Here is a 25,911-nt window from a genome sequence, read left to right on the forward strand (position 1 = left end):
TTCAATTATCTCTCTCGTTATACTTAACTTCCTATTAAACTTCTCTAATTCATTCAGAATTGCACTTTTATCACTCTGTTCTTGATTTTCAGATCACTTAGACTATATCGAACACACACTGTTTCTAATAATACTTTATACTAAAACTTATTACACCATTGTCCAATATGCTCGTTATTATGTCTGTTTCATGTGTACCTTTCATTTTCCGATCTCACTAATGTTCTACATATTATACTTCGCCATCCTAGCTAGCCTCAACCCCCATACTCCTTACCTATTTTATTACCTCTAAAAAACTGTTCATAAATCGCAGAATGTCGTCTTTTGTAGCCAGGTTTCTCGACTTAATATATGTCAACACATATGTCGAACTTGGAGTCAGGCCACAAAAGAAAAAAAACACTAGAGGAGGGGGATTCGATCCGGTGCTGTGGATTGAACTTCGACGTAGCTCAGTGGTTAGAGCACTTGGTACGTAAAACCAAGGACCCGGGTTCGATTGCCGGCGTCGAAGCGAATTTTTCTCCTCTAATAATCATTGTTACGATAACAGATATATTCTGTAGGACCAAAAATTAATCTTTACGTAAAGACTTTTAGAATCTGCCAGTGTTCGGAATTTGCCAGATGAGGAGGCATTATTCTAGAGCTTCCTAAGTTCACCTATGTAACATGAAGATCGAAAGGGAAGTCACCAGACCATTGATGTAAGAAGTTACGAAGCATCGTGCACTAGCGGAATAGTTATTGGGGTCACCAGGTGACCCAAGATCATTGCGATCCGACGACACGCAGATCAAGACAGATGTTTTCTCTGCAGCATTACTCGGCGGAATCCCATTGCATAGTCTTCTTTGAAGTACAGTATTACTCTGCGGAACTCTGTGTTTTCTTGTACATCACTGCATTTCCTACTGAGAAGTCGGGAAGAGTATCAAGGTCACAAAGAGAGGACGACGTGACCGATGTCAGCGCCTGGGCCGCTTGTCCCACATCGTGCTCTCTGTTTCGTGAACCCTCTTCACCAGACGGTGGAATTTCGTATGCTTTGCCAAGACACAGCAGAATCTGGAAAGTGGTTCTTCTATTTACTATTATCTTCACCTGCCTTGAAGACTAACCTTTGTGCTCGTTTCGTGCTCACTCTTGTTGGCATTACTACCCAACTAGGCTGCGTGACTCTCATCATACAAGAGCTGGACGTTTATAGAGCTCGCGATAATCACGAAATGATAGATATTCAACTGATTTTTCATTAACATTCAGGAATTAATAGGTTATAATATTATTGTCCACCGCTGTGGAGTAACGGTTAGCACGTCTGACAGTGAAACGAGTGGGACCGGGTTCAAATTCCGGTTTGGATAAGTTACCTGATTGAGGATTTTTCCGGGATTTTTCCTCAACCCATTAAGAGCAAATGTTGGGTAACTTTCGGTGCTGGACCCTGGACTCATTTCGCTGACATTATTACTTTCATCTCACTCGGACGCTAGATAACCATAGCAGTTGATAAAGCATCGTCAAATAAGCCAAATAAAATCAAAACCACAAAATTAATACTCTGTAGATAAATTGCAAAAATTATAACCTAATAGCGAAATATAAACATAATCGCGAATTATCACTATTGTGTCGTATTATATGACATTTCAAAGCTTCCAGATTCGATAAGTCTAATAAAATTGTTCATTCTAATAAACACGATGTCCTATCGTCAACAAGGTCGACTGTATGAAATGTCTAAACGCAACAAAAGTCTAAAGGCCGTATTCATAGACATTCTTAGCGCGGGCTTCCGGAGGAAGATCAGCGAACTAACGTTTTTCGTATTCATAAACCAGTGTTAGCGGTATGATATGATATGATATGATATGATATGATATGATATGATATGATATGATATGATATGATATGATATGATGATTCCTGTACAAATAACCAGTCGATAGCCGGGGCTAGTTTAGCACGCTCGTAGCGCGGGCTACCGAAATGTCTATGAATAGCACCCTTAGAAATTAAGTCTAACGTTAATAGATCTAAACTATAAGAATGTCTTTTGTTTTTACTAATTTCGGCACCGCAGCCTCAGGCTTATTGTGCCTAGACCCACAACTCTACTGAACACGCGCACACACTGCAGGACTCCCCCGTTTACTGGGTCGGGGTACCCGAGGGCCATTGCAAGACACCACAAACACTGGGACAATGGACAGACAATCAGTTCCCGTGAAGAGGTCCGAATTAAATCCCCCTAACTTCACGACCGGGAATCGAACCCGGGCCACCTTGATCAGGAGTCCAGCACGCTGGGACAATGGACAGACAATCAATTCCCGTGAAGAGGTCCGAATTAAATCCCCCTAACTTCACGACCGGGAATCGAACCCGGGCCACCTTGATCAGGAGTCCAGCACGCTGGGACAATGGACAGACAATCAATTCCCGTGAAGAGGTCCGAATTAAATCCCCCTAACTTCACGACCGGGAATCGAACCCGGGCCACCTTGATCAGGAGTCCAGCACACTACCTCGAGACCAAGGAGGCGGACACAAGAATGCCTTACATGTTTCGAACAGTATGGCCATTTGTACAGTAACAGAGAAAAGACAAAGAAATCCTAGTTAACAACAACTATGATTATTATTTTATACTTAAAAACTATAATAGTAACACGATTTACTGGAGGTGTTCTCTCAGTAATGCTTGTAACGCGACATGCGTAACGAACTGTAATTTTTAAATAATGTAGTGTATAAAGTCGGATCCGCACACAATCACAGTTATTGGCGGCTATAAAATGCTATTAATTCATTTATGGGACACCAGCGGAAATCGTTCAAGAATATAACTGGAAATATAGTGAATGAGCTGAGACATTTGTCAGATACACGGAGATAGTGTATGTAAATTAACACGGCGAAGGGGTAGACGACAAAATGTTCCGCCACGTTACCCACATAACGTCTAGATAGAATGTCTTCGATTTTGTTGAAATACGCGTCATGCTTTTCCTTATAGTGACAAGATGTGGACCAGTGAAGAAGTTATGGCCTTCTATGCTTATTGCAGCATTCGGAATTGCAGAAAAAGAAATATCTGACAGTTAATCCGTACATAGAAAGAAATATTAATTGTAGTTACATTTTTAATTACTCCAGAAGAAATGAAACACGCTTAGCGACAAGATCTAAGAAAATAAAACCTAGTTGGCCATGTACACACATCAAAAAACGTTTTGCATCGCTTCGGTCCCAAGAGTTCCTCAACTTTGACGTTGAATGTTTATATTGCATCAATAACATAGCCCCTTAGACTATTCATAGATGTCACTAAACCTGCACAAAGGTATAAACAACCATGCATGAGCCGTGCCTATCAAACGGAACAGGTTAGACAGCCGATCAGTTCCAGTCATAACATCTGAGAGAAAGAACACTACTCGTGTTGTGTGCAGCTCTGCTATGGCTAGAAGGTCAACTGCGACGTTTGATCGTGTCCGCATTGTCGCATTGTGTCAGGAAGTGCTATCATCAAACAGACGTCTCAGACTGAACCAAAACGATGATGTTCGGACATGGAAGAGATACAGAGAGACAGGAACTGTTGATGACTTGCCTCGCACAGGCCGTCCAAAGGCTACGACTGCAGTCGATGACCGCTGCTTACGGATTTCAGCTCGGAAGAATCCGCAACGCAATGCCACCATGCTCAATAATGATTTTAGTGCAGCCACAGGTCGTCACGTTTCAACTCAAACTGTAAGAAATAAGCTGCATGACGTGCAACTTCACTCTCGACGTCCATGGCTTTGAAACCTAGGCATCATAAGGCGCGGTACAGATGGGTCCAACTTTATGCTGAATGGACTCGTCAGAATTGGCATAAATTTCTTTTCACATATGAGTGTCGCATACATTCAACCAGACGATCGTTGGAGACGTATTTGGAGGCAGTCTGGTCAGATTGCACGTCTTAGACACGCTGACCAGCGAGTGCAGCAAGTTGGTGGTTCCCTGATGTTTTGAGATGGCATTATGTGAGACCACCGTACGCCACTCGTAGTCACGGAAGGCAATGAAACGGCTATACGATACAGGGATGACATCCTCTGGTCCATAGTCAAACCGATGGACAGAATTTCGGAGAGGAATTCGTCTTAATGGACGATAATTCTCGCGCCTATCGTGCACGTCTCGTTAATGACTTCCTTCGTGATGGCGAAATTGCTAGACTAGAGTGATCGCCGTGTTCCACAGACATTAACCCTATCGAACATACCTGGGATACATTACGGATGAGATGACTCACCAACAATCTGAGATATCTACGCCGAATCGCCACTGAGGAGTGGGACAATCTGGACCAACAGAGCCTTGATGAACTAGTGAACAGTACGCCACGACGAATACAGGCATGCTTCACTGCAAGAGGACGTGCTACCGGTTATTAAAGGTACTGGTTTAGGCTGAGTCAGCAACTCAAATTGAGAAAGTCAAGCTGTATTATTGTGGAGCCTTAATGTTTGATTCTAATAAACAATATAGAAAGCCCATATTTTACTTTTGTTTATCTCTCTTCCTTTTCCATGTAAAGCTTCAGGAACTCTTGGGACCGAGGACAGCCGGCCCGGATGGCTCAAGCGGTAGGGGCACGGCATGTCCTTATCGCTTGGTCCGAAGGGTTGTGGGTTCGAGTCCCGCCTCGGGCATGGGTGTTGTGATTGTATTAGTATAAGTAAAAAACAAAGGAACCAAAGGTAAAACAAACAGAAAACAAAAATAGATAACTTTGGAAAACGGCCTCTGGCCGGTCGAAATTAAAAAAAAAAAAAATGATGCAAAACTTTTTTTGACGTGTGTATAAGCCTGCCGCCTATCTGTGACATTGCAGTACGCTTAGCTGCATGTAGATTGTATGCAGTGACGAAAGCGTGACGTTACAGCCTCGATTTAATAGCATTAGCCGCTGCATAAAAGCTTCTAGCAAGCGATATCGTGCGTAAGACGAATATACAGCATAACGCGACGCCTCGTTGACGAACGACCTAAAACATTGGTTGATACAAGTACAGATTGAAACAGTAGGCCTACAGTACTCTTTGATGAGCTCGTATAGCGTCCCTCCGACGAATCTTTATATAATTTGTTTTTCAAATGCCTGTGTAATAATGACAAATCGGTACACCTCTTAGTTCATCATGGAAATTAGAGGTGGGGAAAAAATAACATAACGGTTATTTTAGAACATTTCCTTGCTTGGAAATGATCCAAAAAGTAACAGCACCTTGGAATACAATGTTCGAAAATAACAGTGTTGTTCGGAGCTAGTACGAAATACTTGCTGTTACAAAATACTCGTTTCACTTTGGAACTACATTATGACAACGCCTGTTGCACAGAACGGAACATGTTTGGCACTATTGAAAGCAGTAGCGCCAACGTTTGGAAACAGTGGGTGGGCTAAAACATTTGAGGTATAGGTTAAATGAATCCCATAAATATAATGATAACACGATAAATTATTGGGTGGGCTCGGATCCCACAAGCTCATATAAGTTGGCGCCACTGTTTGAAAGCAGAATTGGGAATCTTTACGTCGCACTGAAAGAAATGTTGGAATCTAAAGTAAAAGATAAATACTAAAAAGATGTTAAGAGCCCCTTTAAAAAAAACTGTACACATTATCTTGAAACTGATGTTACTGAGTGTAGGATTCTATCAAACAATTCTTAACATAATGCCTGTATTAGAGTATAGTAACTAAATTGTAAATTTTATCAAGGGAGATGAAAATATATAGGTTATGTTTTATTTTCAAATACTTTACATTTTTAGTTTCATTGCCAATTCTTGAAATTAAACTAAATTCTGTTGAAACATGGCTGTGTTGTTGAATTTTTTTATTTACAAAAATACAACGTTAAATTTTCATACTTAATTACAATTAGATTATTACTCTTCATGACGGTAGTAATATTAATTTTAGCACGGCCGAAATGATTATAGCTTTTATTTACTAATTTTTGGAGAAACTGAACGCTACTGAGAACTTGAGCTAATTAGAAGAGAAAGAATAGGTTAGATTTTATTTACCATTAGGATCCACTTCGATTTCGTGACCAATAAAATTTACACATAATTTAAAATTGCATTATATTTCCTGCTTCGAACAAACTTGATCTACGAATTCAATTTGACATTAAAAAACATTTCTTTTCCACAAATTCACATCTCGGCTCATTATGACATCATACTGCATCACATGGCATACAGGGAAGTATGTGATCATTTAGCGTCCTAAATACCACTGTTATATTACACACTAGTCGCACATGCATGTTCCAAAATACCACTGTTACGTTGCATACTAGTAGTACGTGCCTGTTCTAAAAATACTACTGTTCCATCAGATACTAGTCATACGTGCATGTTCCAAGATACCACCACAGTCTAGTATATACAGTCGCGAAGGTCAATATTTAGTAAATATGCAAATATTAGATAGTTGCTCACCACTAGGATCGCTAATATCGCCTCATTACAGGCAATGCAAAATAGTACCGTCACAGTCTATTGTTTCTAGCACCCTCAAAACTCAAGCTTCGTGACTGAATATAGTAGACTGTGATACCACTCTGAACCTTGTAGTTACATATGGTACTGTTATTTGGAACCTAGCATTTTAAAGGAACTGGAACAGTTGGAACTGTTACGAGAAAATAACAACTTTTCCCATCTCAAATGGAAATAGTGTCAACAATGTAGTTTAACAAGACCGTTAAACGAGAATCTTCCACTTGTCTATTATTATTCACTGTCATCCTTAACACCGGTGTAGCAAGAAACTGGAAACCCAGGCACCGTACAGTATTGGGCCTACATTCCAAGGCCAGCGTTACAATAATGAACGCAGAGGATCACGAACCCGCTACGAGGCTTGAGAAATCAAGACAGAAAGAGAGAAAGAATACGTGCATCACCTGTCATGTACCGGTTCACTGCTTTCCAACGTTTTGTACATCGGACAACTTCGGCACATTCTCATACAATCCATGACAAGTTTAAATCTTTCACATTGTTAGTCTAGAAGCAGCTGTCAAGCGTGACTTCGCCAAAGATTGTTCGTTAGGACAGGAGATATGACTTTTCGTTGAGCATATCGCAAAGGAAATAGAAGAAATCTGTGAATTCACTGTTGCCAGATGACGAGAATTTTCCCGTCATGAGAAATTTTGCCTATTTGAAGACTGGAAGGAAAAAAAGGGAATTTTTATTTAGAAATGCGGAATTCTGTATCACTGATCAATAAAAGATACAGAGGAAAAAACGTTCAGGATGGAATGTAGTCTCTTAGTTTATAGCTGTAACAGTGCAAAATAATAACTGTTATGAGGTGCTCTATGTAATATAATTAGTCCGTTAATTTATCGGCGTTGAAACAATATAAATGAAATCACCATTACTCTGTGTCCAACAGAAGGCCGGATCAGAGGTTTAAACTATTTTAATACCACAGTCTAGTATATACAGTCACGAAGCTTGAGTTGTGAGGGTGCTAGGAACAACAGACTGTGCCGGTACTATTTTGCATTGTCTGTAATGAGGCGATATTAGCGATCCTAGTGGTTAGCAACTATCAATGGGTGCATATTTATTACGTACTGAACTTCGTGATTGTATATACTGGACTGTGGTAATACGTTTTTCTGTCATTTAATTTTACTTTGTACGATGAAAACACAGTGAAGCTGCAAAAAGAGGAAAAATTAAGCAGACAGCAAAATTGATAACTGTAACCCGTTTAATTTAAATGCTTATAGATAGACATGGTAACGCTGAAAAGACTTGGATTCGAAAGAATGAGCAAAGATGGAATAGAAACCATTTATTTCGTTTTGGATTCTCGAATTCATTGGCATTACGAGTTCCAAGATCCTAAAGGGGAATTTCGAGATTTCATTTACAATTAGGAATCCCAGGAAATTTTCAATTGTAGTTTATTTAACGACGCTCGCAACTGCATAGGTTATATCACTGTCGCCGGTGTGCCGGAATTTTGTCCCGCAGGAGTTCTTTTACATGCCAGTAAATCTACTGACATGAGTCTGTCGCATTTAAACACACTTAAATGACATCGACCTTGGCAGAGATCGAACCCGCAACCTCGAGCATAGAAGGCCAGCGCTATACCAACTACGCTACCGAGGGCGACAAGAATCCCAGAATGTTGGCGGAATGGGTGGCTTTGATTTTTTATGAAAAGCATCTCTATTGTCTCTTTATAACGTCTTGAAAACCCAGTTCAGTGGTAGCTATGGAAATAATAACGAAGGGGGGAAATCATGCAAAATATGGGGGGAAAGAAAAATAAATAAATAAATTAATTAATTAATTAATGAATAATAATAATAATAACAATAATAATATTCTCTGAAATATAAATTTTTTTCCCAAAACATTATGAAATATTGAATTTCCGGGCATTAATTGCATTCTACACATCGCATCGTAGAGTGAAAAACCCATGTTCCATTATCGCTAGTAGAATGGTTTAGAATATATTTCATGTCCCTAGCCATCACATTTGCTTTTATTAAAAAAACACCTACATATGACGGAAAACTATGGATCTGCCTTCAGAGTGACAGACAGGGAGATCCTGGGAAGTTAAGATAAAGAGGTAATTTTAATGAAATCATAAATCCAAGATCGACTCCAGGATCCACTCAGTTCCTCTAAAACTGGGTATCGGGTCTTCCTCACAAGCTGTCAAAGCTGAGACCTACACCTTGTTCTAGTCCTAGGTGAAGGAGCATGAAGGTGTTCTACCTCCCTCTCCCCTTTGCACTTCAATGGTTTGTGCACGGACGCTTTTATATTTATGGAGAAGGATATAATTGCTTAATTTAGAATTTCCAACTGCTAAATGTGTCAATTTTCAGATTTCAAGGATTCGTCGGCGACCAAAGGACAACAACATTGTGTACGTAATGAAAGGAAACAAGCAGATCGGGTTATTGCGACCTAGTAAAGGCCGGTTTGTTTCTTTGAAAATAGCCATTGAAAAAAATCGTCGTTACTGTGTCAGCAAGTTTTAGCAGGAAATTCGCAAACCCTGCTTGACTAACGGAAATTTAGATTCTTGAATATTATATCAGAGTTACTGAATGTAATCCTCTCGCACAAGGAAATGCAATCGAGACCTTCTTGCCTATATTTTGATATTCATTTCTGTTATAGCTTTTCATACAGTCTTAGTTTTCAAGTCTGGTACTGACTAAAATGATTTTAGAAACTGAATAGTAACGTCCATATTCAGTTCAAAAAAGTGTTTTTTTAAGGGTACAGCGTTCCCTTGACCTCTATATAAGCCCGCGCGGCTTCTCAGTATAAAAAAATAACAGGGGATTTAAAAATATTCAAATAAACACGTGAAAATTTCATACTCTAATTTAGGTAATAAAATACAATGTACATTGTACAATGTACAAAATACAATACAATAACATGCCATGAAGGCATTTGGGGGGCATGGAGGTAGAGCCCCATGCTTTCCATGACCTCGGCACTAGAATGAGGTGGTGTGGTCGGCACCACGCTCTGACCGCCTTTTACCCCCGGGAAAGACCCGGTACTCAATTTTATAGAAGGCTGAGTGAACCTTGGGGCCGTTTTGAAAGTTTGGCAACGAGAAAAAATCCTGTCACCACCTGGGATCGAACCCCGGACCTTTCAGTCTGTAGCCAGCTGCTCTACCAACTGAGCTACCCGGCCGCCTATATTCAGTGTAGGAGTGACTTAACTGTCCAGATTGAAGGTTATTGTTTAGTCAATTGTCCGAAGACAGGTCTGAACCCAAAAGCGATACCAACAAGGCACTACTTATGAGACAACTAGGCCAGGAAATAATGAGGTAGGGTTGCCAGTTCCTTTCCCCTCCATTGCATATATTGCCGCCTAGTTATGCAGAGTGTTTCTGGGCTAGGAACCCTTGGTCCGGAAATTACTGAGTTGAAAGTTACAAGAAAAATAGTTGTGTGGAAATGAAATAATTTTATTCCTCTGTACACCTTATTTATGTGTATTTATCTGTACATCTTACACATACTGTATTCATCTGACGTTGTTTACGTTGTCTACTTACAGTATTCCGTTCAGTGCGCTGTCCGAGGGGTGGGGACAGGAAACTACACTAAAGCAATGCAGATAGCGTAATGTGTAACGGACATGGTCGATCCTGATATGCACGTCTGTAGACAGCAGTGTATAAGTTGCAGTATCCAGTCGATCAGTCCTAGTGAAATGGAGGATTACACGAGAGCGGAATAAGCAGTCCTGATTTTAGAATACGGATGAGCCAATGGGAACAGTAGACAAGCTCACCGATTGTATCGGCACAAGTACCCACGTAGGAAACATCCGCCCCATACCATCTTTCCACGACTGTTCCAAAAGTTAAGGGAAGGAGGTCACGTGGTGACAAATTACAATTCCATTTCCACACAACTATTTTTGCTTATAACTTTCGGCTCAGTCATTTCCGGACCAGGGTTCCTTATCTCAAATTGATACATGTGCCCTTCCCCATCATCCCTGAAAGTTTGTAACACCAGCCCGAAAACATCCTGTATATTACACAAGTCAGACTTAGAGGCATACAAACAATTGTTCTTTCTCCGACACATATCAAGTGAAATGTACTGCTTGATAATAGACGTACATATCAGCCAGAACCTCAATCAAAAGTGGCAATAGGATATATTAAAATAAATAAAAATCCATTATGCATTTTGTATTTAAGTGCACGGTTAATTAAAAAAAATGGTTGAAAGTCTGCGTAGTTTGGCAACAGATCATCGTCGGCTGACCTAAGAATATACATACGAACTCAGATCCGAATAGCAGCATTCCGTACCTTAGTCACTGCAGTAGGATTGCCAGACTTCCTAATAGCAGGAAATGACGATACGTGTTAATCTTTTATTTACGAGTAATTTGCAATAAAACCGTCTACTTCGTTTAAAAGCAAAGGGATATAACATACCTTATCAGTTTATCTAATGATTGTTGTTGTTTAGTCAACTGTCTCAAGACAGGTTGGAATCTCATAAGCGATCTCAACAAGGCATCACTCGTGAGGCAACTAAGCCAGGAGATAATGGGGTAGGGTGGCCAGTTCCTTTCCCCCCTCCATTGCATACTTCGCAGATTAGTAGCATGTTACACTAGTCAGATTTCAGATGTATACAAACAATAAAATTGTTCTATCTCCAGCATATATTGTCAAGTGAGATGTACTGCCTGATAACAGATATATTCTACATATCAGCTAGAACCACAATCAGAGGCTTCTCTAATGATAAGAGTAAAAATCAGAATCGTACGGGTAGTATTTATCGAGTAAAACAGTGCTAATGGACTTAACAGAACCTAAATGTATCATAACTGGAGCTTATAATCACAGTAGCAACTTCGGTCCAATGCTTTATAACAAGATAATAGCTAAATTACCAACATTCAATTTGCTAATGTTCTTCATTTTAAAAAATAAATTAAAATTATTGTTTAGAGAGGCAATATAAAGTTTCAATTACTGTAATACCTGTGTTTTTCCTTTTTCTCTTTTTACTTCTTATTCTGTTAATTAATAATGTGTCATAAATAGATCTACTTGTCTTAAAAGTTTGTGAATTGCCTCCTGAGCACTCTTTCTGGGGGTTCTAGAGTAATTTTTATAAAAAAAACAATATGTATCTCTGTTCTAGCAATAAATTATTATTATTATTATTATTATTATTATTATTATTATTTTAGTTATTTATTTATTCATTCTGAAAAGGTATTCATTTGTGACTGATATATTAGAATTTTTTTTCTATTTTATCCACGAAATAAGCTTTAAAATCTGCATAGTTATGTTACTTTTTTGCACGATCGTGTTTTTGTTATACTTTGTTGTTAGGCCTTGAAAGTTGAAGTTCCCACACAGAAACTTGTTGCTAGGGAAACCATTCTTCATAACAAACTATACTGAAATAGACCCATTACAGTGCACTTATTGTTACTTAGTTACAATTACAGTGCAGTTTTCCGAAGGCATTGGAATAATATTGCTCTAAATTTTCCAACGCAAAATATATTGTATTTGCAATTTTGAAAGTATGACCGTGCAAAAAATGTTGTACAATACACATACGTTTGTGAAGTTCATTGCACAATTTCGGAAATTGAAAAACTCGCTCTGTTCGTTTTTCAATCTTTTCCCTCGGTTTTGTAAAAGCACTTCCTAATCTTGTACTGTAATATACTATTAAACTATGTAACTCGTAAACACAATGTTTACATAACTATTGAGTGGAAAACCTAAAATTAAAGAAAAAAGTGGAAATTGGAAGAAAAACAAAAAGTACGGTACGCTATCTGCCTACAGTATAAGGACATAAAGTAGAAACAGCTCTCGTTGGTAGTACCTTTGATAATGTTGTTGGTAAACCTAACTCAGAATTAGTTTAGTTCATGAACTCAACTACGTGGCTAGTATCGGCACAGGTGTCATCAGTTTTAACAATCAGCCGTGTAAACCTGTTAAATTTGCAGATAAAACATTATCTGTCAGCTGTGGTATTCTTTTGTGCTAAAGCGATATTTACGTTTTGTTAAGTAGACCAAATAAAAATTCACTTTCTCTTTTCAAAATACATATGAAATTCTAGTGTTCACCATTGAAATAAAATACGGCATTAACCAAGTGTAGACAGTCTTACTCTATTCATACCCATCGTATTTCGTGTTAGATCATAATACCGGTATGTTTTAAAATAATACTCCAGGGAAAATGGGTATAGGCCTACTGAAATATTTAACACACAAAAATGTAGGGTATCTGTAACCTAATCTATCTATACTAATAATAAATCTGTAGCCAAAAATGTTCTGGTAATTTTCGATTTTCCAAAAATAATTGGTGTTAACATGTATAATTAACCATTCTGAAAACGAAAATCGCTTTTTTGAAATTCTTGTCTGTCTGTCTGTCTGTCTGTCTGTCTGTCTGTCTGTCTGTCTGTTACCTTTTCACGCGATAATGGCTGAATCGATTTATATGAAAATTGGAATATAAATTAAGTTCGTTGTAACTTAGATTTTAGGCTATATGGCATTCAAAATACTTTATTTAAAAGGGAGATTATAAGGGAGGCTGAATTAAATAAATCGAAATATCTCGCTTATTATTGATTTTCATGAAAAATGTACCTAACAAAAGTTTCTTTGAAAATAATTTCCGATAAGTTGTATTCTATACAAAATTTTGATAGAACTGATATTTAATGAGATAAATGAGTTTTAAAATTACAATAACAACGCCATCTAAGGCGCTGGACTGAAATAAAAACAAATTACTTCGTCTATAAGGGGCCTTGGACAACAACAATCGAAAGCTATTAAACATAGCCTACAGAGAATGTTTCTGTGTTTGTATGAAGTAATATCGGAAGCTAATTAATTGTTTAATTATTATTTCACTATTGGAAAGTGTAGTTTCTCTAGATGGACATAATTCTACAATGTTATTTCAGTAACTTCTGAAACATATAGCAAGTAATATAAAGTATACACATTAAAACTAAATGATATGTCAATCTTCATTAAACTATGGTTGCATGTAATAACAATTAAGAAACATGTTAAAGGAATTGTCATTGCACCAGATGATTGCTCTCTGGACCAAAATGACCGCATTTTAATTATTTAAATACAATTTAAATTAAATAACATATTAAACGATTTATCCTTATATCAAACACGAATGTTCCCTGGATCAAACGTCCTATTTTAATTGTGTAATTACTTTATATTTATTTCTAACAGGTGCAACGGAGCGCACGGGTACGGCTAGTCATTGAATATGTGTTCAATGTGTACTAATTGTAGGTCAAACTAACTACAGTAGGTGTGCTAAGTGTGCCTAATAAATTACCTACCCTAACACTTATAAGAAATAATTGAGTAATTATATGGTCCAGAAACATAATTTACAATAGTAATGTAAACTTCCAGTGTTCATCACTGAAGTAAAATATTCACCAAGTGCTGAGAGTTTTATCCTTTTTTCCGGCCGCGTTCCGTAAACATCCCTACTCACAAAATGAAATACTATTTTAACACTGTTATCGTTAACTATCAAAGCAACATTCTAACATTAATGTAGGGTGTTGCAGCTTCATAATAAACATTGAAGAAAGTGATTTTATGTACATCTGATAAATGGTTACTAAAAATACTAATTATTTTAAATAAATAATTTTTAACAAATTTTCAGCCTGAAACTTAAAAAAAAAAAAAAAAAAAAAACGAAAATATGGACAAGCATTTTACAATTGTGTGTATGTATATCTAATGCCTATCCACTTCACTTGCGTGATTCGAGTTCCGCATATTGCGGACAGATGGCAGGACTGTGACCCATTTTCAAGTTTCACATCACCCTCTGCATGATGCGTATCTCTGGAGAGTTATGTCGTGTTCGTATAAGTGTAATGAAGGGAATGAGTGATGATGAAGATGAGAAAGGGAGAAAGGAAAACTCGGTGCCGACACGTAGCCTACTCCTGTCGAATAGCACCAAGGAGGCTGCCAAGGTTAACGAAAATTTCTGACCCCACCGGGAATCGAACCCAGGCCGGCTAGTTTACAAGCAGACAAGCTACCACAGATCTAACTCATTTTACAATTGTTACCTTACGTAAATTCTATAAGAGGACACACTGAAAACTTTACAAGTTACACAACTCAATAACGGAATTTGTTACTCTCGATGATCGAACGATAACTAGCAAAGATGAATTTGGACATAGTTGGGAATTTACCGTAAATTTCATCTAGGTTCCTCTCATTCATGAACAGTTCCTTTTACATTAAATATACCTACTACATGAGATCCCCTGCTTTGTTTCCCTTTCGATGAAAGTTGTGCTAAGTACTATTATCTGGTTTGAGCTCATTTCTCATCACCGAGGTTATTCTTAATAATTTTTTCTTTCAGCATGACAACCTAAGCGCTTGTGGCTTTGTGTAGTTATCATCAGACATGCATCATATGCATGTCCTCCAAGCAAACTACTCAGAATGAGTATAATCATGCATTGAATGGAAATAAACAGGAGTCAGATGCAATCATGTTCACTTAGCTCATTACAGAACGATGCATCGTGGGAGTGGACATTTACATTTGTACGTAAATTGAAAATTGTGGCATAACTATATTGAAAATGCATTAACAGTTTTGTGATTGTTTATTGATAGAAATATACTGTAGGAGCATCCATAAGCATTTCAGCCCAAACAGACTTTATTTGCAACCGTGATGAAATGAGTTGCGTGCAGATTGTGCTGAACGACTAAGCCGGCCCCATCATCGGCTACGCTTCGCATTTCTCTGATGGTGGTCTGCCGTATCTTATACGAGTAGATATACGTAAGTTTTCATCTCTCTGTCAGGAAAGACAAGAACCTGGACGGATTCCGCTGCCTCTCACATAAATCTATGAGGTCTAGACTCTACTACCATTGCCATCTACCAATCTTTGGATAAAAGCGCGATAAACACAATGACGCATGAACGATTCAGCGCAACGCAAACATAAGTGTTGTACTATTTTTCGAGACGGAAATAATAATGAAAGGAGAATAAATTGTGGAGAGTGCTGGTGGAATGACAGGAGAAAAACGACATAAGTTCGAAGAAACCCCTTATAATTTAGCTTTGTCCATCATGAATAATTAATATTTGAGGAGAAAAATTCGTTCCGGCGCCGGGGATCGAACTCGGGTCTTTGGTTCTACGTACCAAGCGCTCTGACCACTGAGCTACGCCGAATTCAACCCACAGCACCGGAACGAACTCTCCTCCTTCAATGTTTCCCTTTGTGGCCTGACTCCAAGTTAGGCATATACGTTGATGTTTTATGTCCATGTCAACTGCCATTGTATAAGGGGCGCAGTCAGATGAATGACTGTTTGGCCCTGATTCCGCAGTTAATTGCACAGTGATCTGTACAGAAATATGCACTGCTAGCTATGCGAATGTTAAAGATTTTATTAATTTGTCCTACAGAATAATATCTGTAATATTGACAATTAATATTTGACAATATTTGAGTGCGCCCCTTATATAATGGCAGTTGGCTTGGACATAAAACGTCAACGTATATGCCTAACTTGGAGTCAGGCCACAAAGGGAATCACTGAAGGAGGAGAGTTCGATCCGGTGCTGTGGCTTGAATTCGGCGTAGCTCAGTGGTCAGAGCGCTTGGTACGTAGAACCAAGGACCCGGGTTCGATCCCCGGCGCCGGAGCGAATTATTCTCCTCAAATATTCATTGTCAATATTACAGATATTATTCTGTAGGAAAAATTAATAAAATCTTTAACATTCATCATGAATAAGTTATTATCCCACCATTACGCTCAGATCCACGGCTTAACATCACTTGAGTCCCTTCATTTCTCCGTACTACCAATTCCAGAACCCAAAAAAAAAAAAAAAAAAAAAAAATGGGCGAAATTAAACTCCGACAGAGATACGAAAAAAATGACGTTCTATCAGGAATATATCGGGACGAAGAAAACGTCATCCAGTTTCGAGAATGAAACTGCAATTGTGTTCGATTGGATATTTTATTTTTGTTTCGGTTTGCAAATGGAGAATATGGGTCTAAGATAGTAGCCTAATAAAATTAATGAAGCAAATGCAATTTACTCGTATTTTGTATTCATATCAAGCGACAATGAAATTAGTTCCAGCTTACAACAAACTTTTCACTATGGTTCACTCAAAAGTGTATATTATCGCTTTAATATTGCAAAACTCGCGATCATAAATCAGACTAGTGGTAGCACAGGTCTGTAATCGCTCTAGATGCAGAGGTATTACGGAGAGAGTCAACTCAGAACTGCCAATTTTATACACAAATTCGGTGTCCCTTGCCTGCAGCGAGGAGTCATTGGGCGTGATCACACAAGTCACATTTGTTCATGGCCTAACTACTGATAACATTAACTTCGGCCGTAACTCATAGTCTTGTTACAGTGCGCATTTGAAATCCTGCCATTTTTGTTTCACCACGGATCTCGAAATGAGTGCCTATAGTTGATACGGGGAAAGACATATTCTTCGTCAAAACTGTAAATATTTTATATTAGCGGTCAACAAAATCTTGCGTCCAACTTTTTTTTTTTTTTTTAAGTTTGCTTCAAAAAAGAATTAATCAAAATTTGTCTATATAAACTTTTAGATTACCCAACAAAATTAATTTCTGAGGAATTTGTTGTATCAAATCTGGAACAAATTTATAAACAAACATTGCTGATTTACTTCCATAAAAATCACAATAAATTTAAATTTTATCCTCATGAATACTATACGAGACAAAACTACAATTTCTTTTTAAACACCCCCAAATGGCACATAACTGGATTAAAACACAGCAGAAATGTTGGACCCAGAATATATAATATATTAATTAAAGCTTACACTGAACTAAGTATACTTAACACACAGATTTAGGAAATAAATTAGATTAATTATTTAATTGTTTTATATTTATTGTAAGCTAATTTAGTTAAACATTTATATTTAATATTCATGTACTTTTGTATTTTCTATATTTGTATACATTATTTACATGCTGTCCGTATTTTACTGTTATGTTAATGTTATTTTGATCAATGAACTCTCTTCAATTTTGTAAAATATTTTGTATAAGTGATCTGAACTGCGTCCGAGCACGAGCTTCTGCTCTTTCGGACTGCAATGCCTAATGTAGCTCAAGTGTAATGTATTAAATAAATAAATTTGAATTTAAATTTGAAAAGAAAAAAAAACATTTCTGTCCATCTTTCTAACAATCTCTACCGTGTAACTTAAGTACACGGAAATTTTAGAGTTGTGCGTCTTTTGAAACTTCTGCAAATAGGCCTAAATCCGAACAAGAAAAAGTAAGAACTCTTACAAATAATTTAAAATGGATGAAGGTCATTCAGTAACTTTGTGTCGTCTTACCGTAGCGCCGCATTCTGGCGGAAAGGCCGTCATTTTTATTCATCAACTGTAATTTAGTGGAACGCACTCAACGTTTTATTCAAACTACAAAGTGTCACGCATGGAGTCTCTTCGAGAATCCATTGCTGTTCTTGAAAGAAATAAGTCCGTAGCGCAACAACAGCCCGTGGCAGGCCAAGGTAGACCAGCCGACTGCTGGCCTCACGTCCACATGCCTCAGCAGAGATGTCACGTGGTCAGAAGGATGATTTCTACAACTCTTACGGCTGGCTTACAAAATGGGTTTCGCTACTCAATGTAGCTCCCCAAATTCATTACGATGCTGGGTGGGCACCGGTCCCATACACTGGTAGAGATTATATGAGATAAAGTTTCCCTCCAATAAGATCACGAACCAGCCCTGATTCGTTATAATTAGAGTCCTGCGTCTGGTTGCTTTGTGTACAAGTTAGGTGTACACGTACATGGGTCATACCAGCTTCGCTTGGAACGGAAAGCTCTGACTCGTCTCCCCGCTTCGTTTCGTGTGTTTCCATCTGCTTATCCGTGTGTCTGCCTGTATAGGTACTGAACAATAAGAACAGTACTCAATACAAAAATATTTATTTAAAATCACCATATCCTCGAGTTTAATAATTTAATTATATTTAGGTATTATTATTATTATTATTATTATTATTATTATTACATGATTATTTTATTGGTGTGTTGGGAAAATAAAAACATTTTTCATTGTATTATATTAATTATGTATTGTATTAATTATGTTTTGTTTATAGCAATGTAGTAATTTTGTATCATACTGGTTGAGTGAAAGAGAAGGCCGAATGGCCTTAACTCTGCCAGATAAAATAAACCATTATTTCATTTATTCAATTTTATTTTACTTGGTTATTTAACGACGCTGTGTCAACTACGAGGTTATTTAGCATTGATGCCCTTTATATTAATAACTTAAATGAAAATGTCCGAACACATATTGTTATACAATATGTTGACGATACGAATCTGCTAATAAAAAACACTGCTTCACTACAAGTATTGATTAATGTTACCACAAAAACTAATCATATATGTAAATATTAATAATTTAAGTCTAAATTCTAAAGAAAAACAAGTCTGCTGGAAATTTTGTATTTAAGAAAGTGAAGACATACATAAACATACAAAAACATACCGCTACTGAAATTTCGTACCGTGCGTTCATTTCAACACTTCCCACCTTGACACGATTTTGAGGAAAAACACGACAACTTAGTTTTTCGAGAGAAATTTCAAAACTGCTGCAGATTGAATTTTCTGTTCCATCTCTTCAGTCCCACCTACCACCACTTTTGAATGTCAAATTGCACCCCTATATTCAGATACACGATTTTAAACGGGAAATTAGAGTATCGCGCCGTATACACAAGAAATTAACTCTATGAAATTTTTTAAACAAAACACGCCGTCGAACAAATACGCAGAGGAAATTCCTTCAGTTAATAACAAAGATTTGTACGAAATACGACAATGCTCTCCAAATCAGTCAAAAGTTCTTATAATTATGTCCAGTTTTTCTAAATGGAAAAATAGGAAACAGTTCTAACAGCCAGATAATAGGTAAGTCATTGAAACTTTGAGGAAGAAATGAACAATTCATTAGAATTTCTAGTGAAAAATATCGTCTGGTAGCGACAGACTGTAACAAAACGTATCGTGCCAAACCACGTGAGTTAAATGTCAACTTGCGTATCTGCATAGAGTTCGTGTGTTGTTAAACTTTTCCGCTATTGTTAAATTATAAGTACCCAAACCTTTCACAACACTCCCACTTAAAATATACTGTTAACAAGCTCTAGGCACTGGAGAAACTTTGAAACTTGAGCTTCTATGTGGCAACAGATTCTTGACTGTAGACAACAAATTGTTTCCGGTTTGGTCGTTTATGTTGAAAACAAAAATAATACGAGATTAGTAATAATAACTGCCGTAAGGCTACGTGCATGTGTAAATAAAATGCATCCATCTAACCATCCATGCAGCCAGTTCTTCATCAATCCAGCGGTCTTCTAATCAGTTAACAATTAATTCTTCTACTGAACTCTTCCTTCGATTCACTCTTCCACTAATCCATTCACCGACTCACTCTTCCACTGACCCATCCACCGACCCACTTTTACATTGACTAATCCGCCAACTTACTCTTCCACTGACGCATCCACCGAATCACTCTTCCACTGACCCATCCACCGACTCACTCTTCCACTAACGCATCCACCGACTCACTCTTCCACTGACCCATCCACCGAATCACTCTTCCACTGACCCATCCACCGACTCACTCTTCCACTGACGCATCCACCGACTCGTTCTTCCACTGACCCATCCACCAACTCACTCTTGCACTGACCCATCTACCGACTCTTCCACTGACACATCCACCAATTCACATTTCCAGTGACCACCAATTCACTCATTCACTGACCCATCCAGCAATTCACTCTTTCACTGACCCACTCACCAATTCACTCAACCAGTAACCCACTAACCAATTCACTCAACCAGTAACCCACTAACCAATTCACTCTTCCACTGACCCAATCCATCAAATCGTTCTTCCACTGACCCTACCATAAATTCGATCTTCCACTGAACCATCTACCAATTCACTCTTCCACTGACTCAGTCCACTAATTCGCTCTTCCACTGACCCTACCATAAACTCGATCTTCCACTGAACCACCTACCATTTCACTCTTCCACTGACCCAACCATAAATTCGCTCTTCTACTGGCCCATCTATCAATTCACTCCAATGATCCATTCATTAATTCATTCCAGCGATCCAGCCATTATTTCACTCTTCCATTGGCCCATTCATTCATCCATTCTTCAATTGACCCATCTATCAATTCATTATTCCATTGTTCCATCTACCAATCTTTCCTCCAGCCATCAATTCAATCTTCCATCAAACCACCAATATTCAACCACCCAGCCATAAATTTACCCATCCATTCATCAAACCACCAATTTATCTACCCACCAAATCACCAATTAATTCATTTACTAGTTTATCAATTTTCATCCATTCATCGATCTACTTACCCACCCACCTACTCACTCACTCACTCACTCAACCAATCAACCATTATCCATCCAAAAACATTCCATGCATTCAACATCCATCTTCCAACCATGCATTAGGTGATCAACGCTCCCTCGATTCGTCTATCCATTCTGCTGGTCCTAGGTTACATTGAGGTCACGACGTTTTCCTACTCCCCAGTTCACTTCCTCACTTCTCCGAAGCTGAACGACCTTTAATGTTCAACTCGCTAGTAAGAAACTAATTCAAAATGTATTTAGTAAATAAAAACAAGACCATTCACTTACAATATTGTTTACTCGGATTTCTTCTGAATCATGCAAAGCCACAATAAAAACCTCACTTAATTTACGAACTGCACTACTAGCACTTTTCAACACTACAACACTTAAACATACAGACCTACTGCCAACAAGCCGTGGTGATCCAGACGTACGTGTCTCTCAGGAGTCTTTCGTGTTTTCACTGTTAATCCTGTGGAACAATCCTCTTTATACTAACCGGAAAGGACTATTTCCCTTTCTTCCTCGAGAAGAGTCGAGAAAGGATGTATTTACTTCGCGCCAACTTAATGAGTTTTCTATTCTTTTTTATATACATAAAATCAGAGAACTCGAATTTCATGCAATAGCTTCATGAGAAAAGCGACGAAGTTCTGCTGTTCACACAACAATAGAAGTGTATTAGTTCCAGTAGCCCGCTCGAGATTTGCACGTAAGACATAACTCATTTCTTATGTAAAGCCGGGGATTACGGTTGTCAATTGGCGAGGGAACATACGATGGTAAAAAATGTCGACGACATTATTGGGATAATTCGATACTAATCGTGCGAACTGAACACAATGTGACGGGGGCAGTCGACACACCACACGCACACGATCCGTCCATGATCCGAACTGGATGTAAAGGCACCGTCTCTGCAATAAACTACCGTGCGCGCCAGCCATCAGGACCGGTTTCGGTTGACCGGATAAACTACAAACCGTGTTTTTAAAACTAAAAAGTGCTCTGCGCTGTACTTCGGCTTTCAGAAGAGCTCTTCGGAGCTAAAAACCACATCGCCCAACAAACATCCGTGAACAAGACAAGGAGGGGGCCCGCCCATGGACCAGTTATGATATAGAGGTGAAGATGTGACGTCTGACAATGCTGGGGGCGCGGCTTCCATTACAGCACTGGGTTCAGTAACCGAGAGATCCTTTTAAATTTAAGAAGGATGAATCTCGTGGGCCCTGTTAGTATAATACAGGGTTTAAGCTGTAAAATTAAAAATTGTAGCAAAAATGCTTCAATGAAAGTAGGCTACAATTCATTTGTGAAAATTCCAGGAATTTGTACAAAATATTATATATCGTCATTGTTTTTATGAAAACCTATGTGACAGTATAGAAAATATTTTTTTTTAGGAGGAAGAAAAAATTGATTAAAAATCAATGTGCGTAAATAAGAATATGAAATAAACGTTGGTGAATATGATGAACATAAATGGCATCAGACCTAATGAATCAGAGTAGGCTTATTGATATTTAATTAATGTTTTCTTCCTCCTGAAAAATAATTTTCTGTATTCTCACATAGGAGGTTTCATAAAAACAATGATGATATGTATATGTATGCAGGGTGCGAATTAACGGGATGATGGGGAGATTTCTCCCTATTGGAAAGTTACCCCCCTCGCATAAATTCATATTAACATCCCTGCCAGGGATAACTTCTATCCCTCTCACAAAATAGATTTGTTTTAATACGAGTACATGCACTTTATAAAGTATGAAGTAAGCAAAGAATAGTAATATACGTTACAAGAGCGGTATGTTGACGTTTTCATGTTCGAGGAAAATATTGAAAAAGCAAAACGTAGTTGAGCTTTTTTAATTTCCAAGAACATGAAAACAAACATACCGCTCGTGTATCGTACATTATTTTGTGCGAAGATCGTTTATTACATACCTGAAAGACGAATTTCTAATTAGTTGAAATGAAATCTCCATGTTGGTTTCTGTTTAATGACGGCAACTTCGGAAAACCAAAATATCTTTCTTCAATATTGTTGCTATAAAATGTTTTCTGTGTTTACTATACTCCAGCAGGCCGTGATATACGTCTGTCTTTTTTTCCTCCCCAGTCTATAAATGCGAACTTAAAACAAACGGTAAGGTTATGTAATGATTTATTTTTCATTTTAATATTTTAAGAATATTATTTATATAACATATTGCAGTAATAACATCGGCATCTGGAATCTTGTTGATTTTTTCACGGCTTCCTTAATGTTACTTGTATCAGGAATGCAATAAGTTTCGTGAAGTAGTAGACTTTACATAATTTTTGCAAATATTTAAAAACAATAATTAACATTGCAATTTAGGTGAAATTGCAGTGGTAAGTTTCCAATTTATAATTATTACTATGTTAAACGTCTCTAAAAATATGTTAAAAGCTTAAAGCAGTAAAATGAATGTCGCGCTTAAGCGGTAAGAAGAGGGAAATTGTTATGTGTGTTACGTTGGGAATACTGAATGTGGTATTTCACACTTACCGCGTATTGGTTCTGTGCGGAAAACAAGCAGATACGCACGATCTCGCACAAAATAATATTGATGTATTATCATCACCGGCAAGCTGACAACAATCAATAAATTAGGAGTTACACATCTTATCATAAGGCTGCTCATGGATATAATTATTATTATGATCAAGATGCAAGACAAGCAACTCAGTGAGACCAAGCGCTGAGCCGTATCGAATGAGGATAATAATAATGTTACGTATGTTGAAGATAAGACATATGTCACTCACTGTTGATAGTGATTCGGCCGTCGGACGGGGACGTTAAGCCTGGCGGCCCCCTTAGTGCTATTCGACAGGAGTAGGCTACGTGCCGGCACCGGGTTTCCCCTTCTCCCTTCCTCATCTTCATCATCATCACTCATTCCGTACACTACACTTACACATACACCCACCCTAGAACAAGACATAACACTTCACAGATACACATCATTTACAGCGTGGCTCGCCGAAGTAATGTGCAACTAGAAAATGGGTCACAGTCCTGCCATCTATCCGCAACATGCGGAACCCGAATTACGTAAAGTGAAGTGGATAGGCTTTGGATACATACACACATACATACATACATACATACATACATACATACATACATACATACATACATACATACATACATACATACATACATACATACATAATTTTACGTATGGTATTCTCTATCTAGGATTATATCCCCCCCATCGGAAATCTTAATTCGCACCTGTGTGTGTGTGTGCGTGAGTACATACACGTAACGTTTACGTATGTTTCCGTCATAGCCTTCTGGATTTTATGTTTCCGTCACCACCGCTGCCGCGCGCCGTCAGTATTATACAGATTACTAATCTAATCAACAATAATAAATGAGAACCGAGCGAGTTGACTCAGACGGTAACATTTGATACTCGCATTCGAGAGGTCCCGGGTTTAAACCCCATGTCCAGCCAGTATGATTGGAAATTTTCGTAGTTTTTCTTAGTTACAAAAGCCGGATTGAAAATTTACATAACATGATTCTCACTCACCAATATCATAATTCATCAACAAAAATCAAATTATAAAATCAGTTACATGAACACAAGCCATCTATAACACACGACAATAGAAACAGGAACTCTACAATAGTAAAAACGGCCTACTGATGTACCCATCCACACCTGTGGAAACGTTCTCCCTTCCACCGTTTATTCTTTCAGTATGCAGTTTCTTCTTAGTCACTGACCCAGTCAATTTCTTTTTCTCTTACTAATCAGTTGCAACATTATTCTTTCTTCATCTACTCTTCCTAGCTAAGCTCCATTTCTTATTTTGATAATTATTGTAATATTGTTCCAAGCAGATGCATTATTATTTCATTATGAACTAATTTTAAGAAGATAGAGTAGAATGTTATAAAAAAAAATTCAGGCTCCTGCTGGTTGTAGTTTTACGTTGTATGTTGTTGCTCTTGGCGATACCCAACTGCAGTAACTGGATGACTCAATGTAATCTGCCGTCCACCCACAAAGAGAGAGTCGTTAAATTCAACACATTTTTCTCAAGAGGCTGTGCAAGACTCTAGTCTCGAACGTCTTATTATAACTGCTCCATATGTCATGAAAATCGTCCCAACCGATACGCATTGAGTTGCAATCGTTCCAAACGTCGACCGCTGGTTGAAAGCGTGTAGATATTTGAATGAAACCCCAATACCGGTAATCGATTTTTTGCGAGATCACGATATTATCTCATTATTATGATGATAATCATGGTGATGATGATGACGATGACGATGATGAGACAGAGTCAAACAGTGTACTTCAAGAGTGACATATCCTGTTCATGAAAGGAAACTTGTATCGTTAAACCACGTTAACAAGCCAGATTACTGAAGAAATCGTTGACTTACTCATCCAGAATAGAGGAAAGCAGTCCAATTTTCCACAGAAATGCTGAACAGCCAAATAAATAAACATTTCCACGAATCAGTTCCACTATAGGCTATTTGAATATGTTAATTCTGTCGTAATTGAAGGAAAAGAAACATTTTGTATGTAAGGAAGCAATACACTACCACATAACACGAATTTGTGAACTGGATGTCAATTTCCTTTAAAAGAGAACAAGTTACTTACAATTCGCAAGCATTTCCCACACACTTGTAATTTACCCTTGACTGTAGCAATAGCCTTCTGTACTTTAACAGCTAAAAGAATGTCTTT

At 37.9% G+C, this 25,911-nt stretch overlaps 1 protein-coding gene across 4 annotated transcripts in view; it reads right to left on the reverse strand.

Moving 5' to 3' along the window:
* The window catches only part of LOC138712209 (acyl-CoA Delta-9 desaturase-like), a 197,800-nt gene that overhangs the window by 84,372 nt on the left and 87,517 nt on the right, over window positions 1–25,911 (reverse strand). The window contains exon 1 of one of the 4 annotated variants that reach the window (XM_069843731.1): window positions 23,960–24,118. The exons of 2 other annotated variants lie outside the window; for them this stretch is intronic. In XM_069843731.1, the coding sequence (XP_069699832.1) occupies window positions 23,960–24,093 (134 nt within the window). In that variant the 5' untranslated portion in view covers window positions 24,094–24,118. Of the gene's footprint in view, window positions 1–21,560; window positions 22,066–23,959; window positions 24,119–25,911 lie in introns of those variants that run through there. One more of the 4 variants, XM_069843733.1, reaches the window with a different exon arrangement.

Source organism: Periplaneta americana, chromosome 13, assembly GCF_040183065.1.
Source record: "Periplaneta americana isolate PAMFEO1 chromosome 13, P.americana_PAMFEO1_priV1, whole genome shotgun sequence".
NCBI lineage: Eukaryota > Metazoa > Arthropoda > Insecta > Blattodea > Blattidae > Periplaneta > Periplaneta americana.